The sequence below is a fragment of the Cupressus sempervirens genome, chromosome 9 (genome assembly GCF_028749045.1).
Source record: "Cupressus sempervirens isolate cs-2001-9-10 chromosome 9, ASM2874904v1, whole genome shotgun sequence".
NCBI classification, from domain to species: domain Eukaryota; kingdom Viridiplantae; phylum Streptophyta; class Pinopsida; order Cupressales; family Cupressaceae; genus Cupressus; species Cupressus sempervirens.
In genome coordinates, this window is record NC_143126.1 from 510,014,368 (window position 1) to 510,025,059 (window position 10,692).

At 34.6% G+C, this 10,692-nt stretch overlaps 1 protein-coding gene across 1 annotated transcript; it reads right to left on the reverse strand.

Moving 5' to 3' along the window:
• Positions 1-1,172: 1,172 nt before the first annotated feature.
• Positions 1,173-8,210, reverse strand: LOC149539586 (large ribosomal subunit protein eL15z). Its single transcript, XM_089800818.1, has 4 exons — positions 8,170-8,210; positions 7,328-7,494; positions 1,771-1,968; positions 1,173-1,575 (listed from the first exon to the last, which is right to left on the reverse strand). The coding sequence occupies exons 1-4, from the start codon at positions 8,171-8,173 to the stop codon at positions 1,330-1,332; spliced, it is 615 nt and encodes a 204-aa protein (XP_089656944.1). The 5' UTR covers positions 8,174-8,210; the 3' UTR covers positions 1,173-1,329.
• Between the last annotated feature and the right edge of the window lie 2,482 nt (positions 8,211-10,692).

The window sequence follows — 10,692 nt, forward strand, 5'->3', positions numbered from 1 at the left end:
TTGTATATTAAGTTTTATTAATTTATTTAATCTAACAAATTTATAGTCCACTTTTTAACGTGTCAACTGTTTCTCAAATATTTCATTTAAAATATTGAAAATGTTATTTAGAGTGCATCTAAGTTTTTAGATATTGGTCATTTTGATCACTGCTCAAAATGCTGCCTCTGTCATTATGCTCTCAATTTCCTAAGCTTTTGTTTCACTATTCTGAAACAAAATCCATTATATATATATATATATATATATATATATATTTCCCTTTTGTTTCTTACCAGCAACTCAATATCTTCTAGAATATTATTATATTTCAAACAAAACACAATATAAAACAAAAGACATAAAAATATCATCTTCTAACCCTATCATACTCTTCCAGAGCTCTGGTTATAAACAAGCAATAGTTATTTTTCTGTCTCAATGTCGTGCAATTATCTAAAAAATAATTATGGTGGAGAATATTTGAACTAGCGCCATTTTAAGTGATTACAACTTGGATATAAGAGACATCATCAAAACTTACTTACATGAAGATAATTTGTCCTCCAATAAACCTTCTCTCTTATAATGTTCTCTTTAAAATGTGTAACATGAAGAAGTTGACGTTTGTGCTATATTGAAGTCATGTTATACAACTCAAAGTCAACTCATTGGGTGGCCCCTATAATGCTTGGCAAACATCAGTCAAGGGTCTTGTAAGTTGGGATTGGCATATTTGATCGCTGGTCCTTTATATCGCAAAAATGCCCCAGGGAAAGTTTGTCATCCCCAACCATTGGAGTTCCAAAAATTGCTATAGGCAAGTCATGTGTGTTGAAGAAGTGTGTGTTGGATCATCCTTAGATGCAGCACAAGGGCAAATGAAGGCTCCCATAAGTTTTGACAAAAAAATTCCAATGAAATTTTCATTTTAAGGTTTAATCTAGAGTTGATGTCTAATATATATAGTAAATGCATAAAGAGTGGCTGCAGGGTAAATTTTTGAGGTTCCTTGCAAGAGAAACATGGGAATAATAATAAAGATTTAGTCATTACCTCCCTCCAGTCTTGAATGCATGGATGAAAAGAAATTTGAACACATAACACAACTTTGCACAAAATAAAACAAACAGTAGAACCAGACTAATGTTGCATTAAAAAATCCTATAAAAAATATCAGAAAATAAAATAAATTTGTTCTTGAAAGTAATCCCATTAAATTGTTTGTTGAGAAAAAACTGAAAACTGAGTTTTACAAAAACATCGACATCATTTGTCTCAACAATTGCAAAAATAGAAATGTGGATATCACGAAATTTCCGAATAATCACCTATCAAGGGCCCTGCAACCTATCGATAACGTCGAAGAGAAAGACTGTTGTTTCTCTTCCAAGTAGCACGCCTAGAAGGCTGATTCTTGTGGAAGAGGTGTCCTCTTCCTCGGAGACCCCTGTACTTCTTCCCAGCAGATGTAAGTCCTCGAAGTTCCCTGTGCTTGTGAACAGGATTGCATATCCAGTTTATTCTAGGATCATTTCGGATAGTCTTGTGTGCTTCATCAACAAGAATTATTTCAAAATATTTGTAGGTTGAGTCCTGTGTTGCAAAAACATTATCAAAATTAGGCATATCAACACTCAAAATAACTCACAAACTGAAAACAAAATACTAAGCATACTATAAATTAAAGGTGAAGTATAAATTTGGTGACACAGAAAGAAATAGCCTTAAAGACAGGAGAGATTAAATCATGTATCCCAATATTAATTGTTCATAAGCATGTCACAATACCTGATTGATCCAGTAAGAGTTCAATACTCTTAGTCCACCAAGCTTCCGACCAGCTCGTTCCTCTGCCACAGATCTCAAGTTACGCTGGAACTTGAGCTGTGTGATACCTTGGTTGGTTGGTTTGCCATAAACAATACCTTTGGGAACAGGCCTTTTCCTGCCTCCACGCCTAACTCTCACACGGTAAATGACAAAACCCTGCACATCTTTCCTAAAAGTCAGTCAAGAAGTGGTATGTGTTTATCGGTTAAAAATACAGGGGCATTACAAAAATTACATTCAAACACACAAAAGTAGGATGTTCAACACACATCTAGTTGTGCTACATTCATATTAATTATACACCAGATCACACTAGCCGATTCAAATGTGTACTCTACCTGCATCAATTTAACTCCACTCTAGAAGCAACAACAGACAGAAGGCAAAGGCTGGTGATAGGAAACCAAATCACTTAAATTATACTGAGGCTTAGCATATTAATTCATTATGTTACCACTTCAAGAGAGTACAGTAACCCTAGTCACCACCTTCATCACCAGATCTAATGCCCACATTACTTTAGTTAGTTTTCTTATAATTCACAATCAAATTCAACATCTTAGATATAGCTTTCATATGTCAGACCACGATTTACCCGTCATAACCTAGATGCTCACCTATTTCGGCTCAAAATTACTAGAGATCACAATCAAGCAACAAAAGCAGCTAGATCTCACCTGTGAATAAATGGCCATTAAAAACACGATAAGGTAAAAAGACTTCAAATTTGCAACTATATAGGCACATCAGAGGACTAGTCTATTTCAACTTGTGACTTCTAACAAAAAAGTATAATACATGTGAAAAAAGGCATAAACCACAAGGTCCAGGTTGAGGATCCAAACTAAAGAAAATCTAACAAAATTTGTTAAGAGGGAGACTTTAGAAACCTTGTCATTAAGATCAAGGAACCGATATTCCTAATTTATTAAATTAAAAAAATCTGAATGAGAGGCAAATATGAAATGGTGCAGGGGTACTCAATTAATTCCACAATGAATGTGTCAAATCCAAAAACCAATTCCAATGTTGGTTGAATTTTTCAACACAATTTTTCACTTTTTTATTAATGAAACCTAAAACGAATCTGTATAAAACATAGGAAAGACCACTACATTGAGAAATCTGAAAAGGCATAGTACAAGAGGCACATGTTGTTAATAGTGTACAAAGTGGGCATGACCTGGTCAAAGATCGACAAAGGCTTGTTGTATAAAAGTGCATATCTTGGCACCATCAGAGAGACCTCCATTGTTGTGCACTTGTAGCCAGTTGCCAAGATTCAAAGCCTAGACATGCTAAATCACCATCAAGTTCAAACAAGTGTAACTCGCACAAAGATTTGTCTTCTACAAATTTGTTGAGTGAGATTGGGACCCACTCTATGAAAGCATCTTCTTAGTGTTCTTAGAAATCACTTTTATATGAAACAGTTCACATATTATCTTCGTGAACAACAGGAATTTTGGAAGTAGAAGCACTTTAAATCATTAACAACGAAAACTTTACCTTTCAAACCCACAATTGAATCAAAGAACTTAAAGAGAATAAGGAAATGCAACAACCGATTTGATAATGGAGTTCGTCCTTGAGGACTTATATCTTCAAGCCCACTTCTAAATTCAGGAAATGCTTTATTAATATTGTCAAACAATTAAAATGCCTTGTTACAATATCAAAGCTCCAAAGCTGCAATATCTCACTTTTACAATTTTGGTGTATAGTACACCTTGCAAATGTTCTCCTCCGAAATTCTCACACTTAAATTATTTCTTGAAAAGCATTCAAACTCTTTCCTCTAACAAACCAAAAACTTCCCCCTTACATAATTTTTCTCCAGTTTGACCTAAATCCAAATCATTTGGAAAATTACCTATATATCTTTCCATTGCAACAATAAATCTTCCAAAAACAACCTACCTTTTAAAATATTGGACCGTATGATTTTTAAAACAAATAAAAATCTTCAAATATTGGGCTTATGGGTTTAATTCATTCATTTCATTTTTTTGCATAATGGGAGGGGGAGCTCAGGCCCCTATGTACTCGGCTTACCATGGATCATAACAAAATAAATACCTAGCAAGACTCGTCTCGTAAAAGGGGCATGACACAATGGTTGAGAGGGAAAGTAGTAGGTGGTCAGTCAAGACTTCGCCATTTTAATAGTTTACCATTTGTTTTTAACAACAAAGCTAATTATTGTCTAAAACAATCCTATGATTAATGCGTATCTTAGTGATGAGGAGGAAATGTAGGAAACGAGCGGTTTAATGTTTGAACCTTACTAACAAATTTTGCTTAAACAAATCTAAAATGATACTGCCACCCTACATGGCATGTGGCACCAAGTTATTGGATTACAAATGGACACACATTATATCCATATGGGAGAATTGTATACATTGCTACGTCACTCTGCCTTGTCGTGTCACCATGCAACATGTGCTACTGCATCATTTGTACAAATGCTACATGTCACTTTCAAATATCACTAAGATGCTGACTAGGCTACTAATGCCATCCAATCAACCCTTTTCCTGGGTAACTTTGACCAGCCATTACTTTCACATACAGACTGTTTCTGAAACAGAATGTATAGTTCAGGAATCAACACAACGACCACCACAACTTGGCATTAATATTTACCAATTTGAGGTGGTCAATTTTTTGTTTTTTTACCACATGATTTGCTTGCTTGACTGAACCTTTGACTACACATAACTTGAGCATACTATCTCCTTTTGAACCTATTGATGTTGTGTCAAGTCTGTCCCAAGGAATTCCACACATTGACACTATTTCGCGAGAATCCGAGCCTATAATTTTTTTAGGTTCTTTGGATCTAGCTAAATCAAATTGTCATGTTTGGACTCAATGGTTCAAGAAATGACATAAGAGACATTAAAACTACAATGAAAAAGATCATCCAAGGGGATGAAGTCCTGGAGGCGGTACAAGAAATTCTAGGTTGAGATTTTGTTGAGTGGGCAACCAGACGGTATCAACTACTCTGTCATCTTCCCAAGCGTGTAGGAAACACAATCCTCATTACCGAAAACATGGAAATCACTAAAGCGCTTAAAAGGCACTTTATTTGAGATAAGTTTGAGGTTGGAATCACTAGAACTATTCGCAAAGCTACTCTAGGAAACCTTCTCTTTTCCTAATCATGAACTTCAATTTTTAGATTTAGCACAAATAAACACAATTAAAAGAATAGGAGGCTTAAGACTCTAACTCACAAGATGGGTGAGGGAGGTTCAACAATAACTCTCTACCATAGAATATTCTTGAATTGCTCAGACTTGAAAAATCCTCTATCTAATGTTGCAACATTGGAGAAGGCAATAAGTTCCTCATGAAGCAAGCAGCCAATGATACATTTGCACATACAAGCTCTATTTTAGTGACATGTTTTATGAATTTTATCTATATTGTATGGGTCTAACTAATGGCTTATTCATAGTAGAGCATAGTTATACAAGTCAAAGGTTGGAAAGTGTTATATCCTCAACCCTAATCTATATGGCACTCTAGCTCATACCTGATCTATATGGATACATTTTGGTAAATTCTATATACCACTCATGCTTTTCTACTCAGTTCTAAGCAGTCTTTATCTTATTAAGGAACACCTATGTATTCATTTTGAACATTGACAACATTATGGGAAAGAGCACTTACATCTCACATGTTCTATCAAAAATAATCATGTGTGTTAACAGGCTTAACAAAAGACATGGTGAAGCCTTTGAAAGACTAGAGAAGTATAATGTATAATCATATATTAAAATATGATGGATAATCATATGTTAAGATATGACCTCCATGAGCGTATGTCTAGCAGCCATATTAAGATAAGGAAGTGGATGGAAAATTAATGGATAAATATTATATTAGGCAAGCAATAGAATGAGAAAGGCATAAACATGAACATTTGGCTCTCTCTGTATTTTTCTTCAATATTAATAGTTCGACATGGAGTTGCTGCAAGGGCAAACCATGGACAACTAAAGAAGATCATGTATTTGCATATGGTAGAGATGATGCAGATGCAAGTTGGATTAGATGAATATAGTTGTACTTTTAGTGTCATCTTGTGTCACATGATGGATGTTAACTTACTCATTGATGTGGTGCTCAATGATAAATTATGCGTCTTGAAGGTGTGTCTTGTAAAATAAACTTAAATCAGACTTGTAAATCAGAGAAAGAGGTTGATGCATTTTGATGGTACAATGCTGACAAGCAACTTAGCTGACTTTAAAGCAGATATACTCCTGAGCTATGAAATTCAAAAAACTATTATTCCAATCTTGAAATGTCAAAATGGAGGATTCCAGTTCAGAATCTATTGAATCAGACCATTCATAGCTAAACAAACTTAAATAAAATGTTTTGACAATTTATTAAAATTGCAGACTAGTTTAATCATTTTTCCAACATCTGCTGCACACACTGAAAGATGTGTTTTTCCAGCATCTTCTGGAAATATTGAAGGTTTAGTTGTCAAATGGTCAGTTGCAGAATCATTAAAAATCATCCTCGAATACGTTGTTTCCTGGAGATTCAACTTCTCATCGTTTCTCAAAACTTGAAAAGTTCTCCTTGGTGTGTCAACTTCTCACCATCTTCAACAGTTTCTCAAATATTTTAGGAAAAAACCTCTCCTTCGGGCTAATATTGATTTGCAGTGCCCTAGATATGTATAGTTAAATGTTACATTAAGCAGGAATTGGCAGCAGGTGAGGTGGCATCAGATTTTACTTTTGAAATCTCTAAGTGTTTACTGACATTTGATCAACGAATGATACGGAAGTTGCTCTATTCTTCCTTCTCAAAAACTCCCCTTCGTAGAGAGCTATGTCATTTCTCTGCAAGTGCAACACCCACAAGAATACTCAAAACTGTAAATCAAATCTATGATCTGAAGCGGGACTTCTCAGACGTAGATGACAGTTGATGGAAGCTTTTCATATTGAAAGCAATGTGTGGTTAAAACAAGACTACATAGTAAAAGCAATAATCAGTCTAATAGACCGAATGGAAAATGAGTTTAAATAATCCCGGAAAGCTGATTATCTAAACATTGCATCTTATGCTTAGTTAACACAGGTCATAAACAAGTGCATATTAAAAATGTGTTGACGGCATTATCATGTGGCCTTTCATGGTACTAAATACTACTTCTAGTGATGTCTTATGTTTTAAATTCTATATAGGAATTAAAGTCATAAGAAGTTATAAATCATAATCATATCTACATAGAAATGATCTTCTTCAACATTGTAAAACTTATGCTATGTGTTTGCATATTTGAGAACAATAGCAATAAATAATCATGACCTTATAATTATCATGAAGTATTTCCATTTATTTCATTCATTGTATATAAACCAGTATACTCTCTAAATATAAGAGTACTTTCGAGCATTCCAGATTAATATTGCATTAAGTAAAACCACTTTGTATTTTAAATTCAAGTCTTGTGTATGAATTCACAGAAACTTGCCTGCTTGGCCTTGTAACCAAGACGTCGAGCCTTATCAGGCCTTGTGGGCCTGTTCACCCTAACTATCCCAGGAAGTTGCCGATATTCCCAGCATCTCACCCTCTGCAAGAACCTCATCACATCCGATTGTTTCTTCTTCCATAGCTCCTCAACGTACTTATAAGCCCCTAAACACAGCCCGCCATTACATTTTCATTACTTTCAGTATACAGTAGACAACTTCAGACACTCTGGGAAGAAACCAAGAATATAATATATAATGAAACAACAAAATATAATTAAATAAAGCTATCAAACTCATTAAATGATCTAACTCTATCAAATGCAATGATTATTTTCTCATCAACCGAATACTCGATAAGCCACTAAACACAATAAAAAACCCTTCTTAGTCTTCATCGTTAATTTAACAAATCTAGATTTCCTTCAAGAAGATTAAATCCTCAATATAACAGAATCAAAAATCAAAAGAATCGAGAAAAGGGGACTACAGAAACAAATCTAAGGCTTTGGTAAATCAAGCATTCTGCCTTGTGAAACGGATACCATTAGGTTCCCATGCATCTCAGCATAGATAATCCAACCACACAAGCAGATGTAAAACAGGCAAATTAAAGAATTACTTCCAAACAATTACATTTTAGATATGTGGATACATAACATGATCTCTGAATCTGCTTACACATTTACAAAATACATTAATTTTACGGCTAAGTAAACTAAAAACCTGAAAAAATAAAACAGAAGAAACTTGAAAATGTCTCATAAAACTGCAGCATAAAATGACGTACAGGAGAAACCCCAGAACATATACAACAAAGATGGGTGCAATGAAAACTTACCCATCTCCGCTCCTCCGCCTGTAATTTCAAAATCGTATCACAAAGAACCTTTGCTGAATCGGAAGCAGATTTATTTCTAGGGTTTACCTGAAACCCTAAAGTCAGTGTTTTTAATTTTTAAAGAGGTGTTGCCAAATAATTGCACCTTCATGTTTAATGCATTACATTAGATGTATTAACAATATTTTTATATATAGAAAGGGAATTAATGTTCTCATGCATATCGGGAATTATATCAATTAATTTTACAATTGAATGTACTAAATTTTAAAATATTTTATTTTTAAATATATTTCTTAATATTAATTTCTATTTTTACATTGTTCAATTCTAATTTTGCTAGGGTAAATTGTATATTTTCTTCAAAATTTTCAAAAATAAAAGCTATATTCATTCTATAAACTTCTATAGAGTTTGGTTATGGCACTCCAGAACATTTCAAAATTTCATGAAATTCGTTATGTTCCTCAAATCCACCATGAAATTCTATTCAAAACCCCTACCTTTAGACCACATTCTTGCGATGCACAATTTTATTGTTATGGTGATGTGTGTGGTCATTTTAGCTAGTTATTGGGATGTTGCAGTGGTGGAATTGAGGGAAAAGAGATGGATTTGGAGAAAGTGAGGTGTTTTTTAATGGCTTGTTTGTTTTTCACTCGGGATTTGTTTCGATTTTCTTTTGGTCTTATGTCTTTTATCTCACAAAATACTACGAAATGTTGGATATTTTGATCCAAATTCTCGTGAAACAGTCTATAAGCTTTTTCAAAATCATGAGCAACGTAGCACCCATATATGTGTTCTTCTAGCTCAAATTCTCTCAATCTCTGCAAATTTTGTATATTTTTAATCAAAATGGTCATAAATGAGATTTTATATGGCAATTTCTTCATCAATAGTGACATAGAATCGTTGTGGTTGTTTCCTTGATGCACGAACCTTGCACGACATGTTGTAGAATTATGGAGTTCATTGTGGCTATCATGGCAAATTTGTAGGTGTTGTGGTTGCATTTGAGAAATGAGGGTTGTAATGGAATGTTGGGGACGCAAGTTGAATGTGTGTTGGAATTTCATCTTTTTTGTGCATATGAGCACATTTGTGTCACTCATGAGCATATGGAACTTCTTAGGTTGGGTGATATATGGGTTTTGCTCTAAAGTCTTCCTCTAGAAATACAATATGCCCTACCCTATCATTTTAACCTTTGTTTTGTCTCATTTTTGTGTGGACATTGTAATGTTATGTTTCCCTTCCAACGATCTAGTCTATCAAGTATTCTTCATATGCACAATGGGAAGTTGTATAGAGTCTTGGTGCACAATATGAAAGGTCGTACGGTAGAGTTGAAGTAGGCTAGGTGGAGTGGAGGAGACCATACGGTGGTAGTTGGAGTCATACGGTAGCAAGGGATGAGAGGTCGTATAGTTGAGAGAGGAGGTCGTATCGTGATGTGTTGATACAAGGAGTTGTACGGTAATGGTTGGGGTGACTATATGATCCGAAAGGGCAGTCCATAAGGTGGAGTTTGGGAGATGTACGGAAGTCGTAGAGGGTCGTCAAGGGATCTACTCAGAGATGCCAAAACATATATTCACCAAATACCTAAATTAATGCCAGTGCAAATGATTCTATATATATAACAAAGATGGTGTGTGGATTTGCCAAATCTGAGCAAGTAATGCAGAAACAAAATAAGGTGAGGGATGAGTCCCACTGAAACCGAAATAGCCAACTAGGGAAGACCTTTCACTTTTGAAATGGTGAATAATTCAGAGAATCCCAACGGGAATTCGCAGCACAAAGAATAATAAACCAAATCGCATAACAACTACTACCTACACATTGTGCTTAAATACCCTTCAGAGGAACTCCTAAGGGTTTACAAAGATAGCCGACGACAACACCTACGGAAACAATTAAAATAAAAATGGGTCTGAGATATACTAAATCAATCGAAACCACAAATACAAATATTATTAACTTCGGGCTCATATTGATTAATTAAAGTAACTAGCTAAAGGTCCTTTTGTTATATTATTTAAATTTTGGGACCAGTTAATTAATTAATTTAATTTAATTATTACATTAAAATTTGGGGACATGACAGACATCTCTTTATTGCATTTTCTCTACTAGGGTTTGTCTATGTGGCCCTTCCATTATTCTAGGCTTCAACTTTGGAGCCTAGTGGCCTGTGATTTTTGCCATTATTTATGAGTTTTTTGGGCTTAAGTATTATGGAACGCTTCATAACTTAACAGGCTTTGCTAGCCCTCTTGGTACTTACATTTTATCTATGAGAGTAGTTGGATACTTAATGATTTGGAAGTAAGCAAACAAAATAACAGTGTTGGAGAAAGAGGTAGTGTGTGTGCTCTTGCCCTCATGGGAATGATCTCCTTGCAAGCACATGAGTGAATTGATTTCGCTTAAAATTCACTATAATAAGATTGGTTTCTATGGTCGAGGCTCTTATTTATGGGTTTCTTATGATCAGAACTATAGATTTTTACAAAG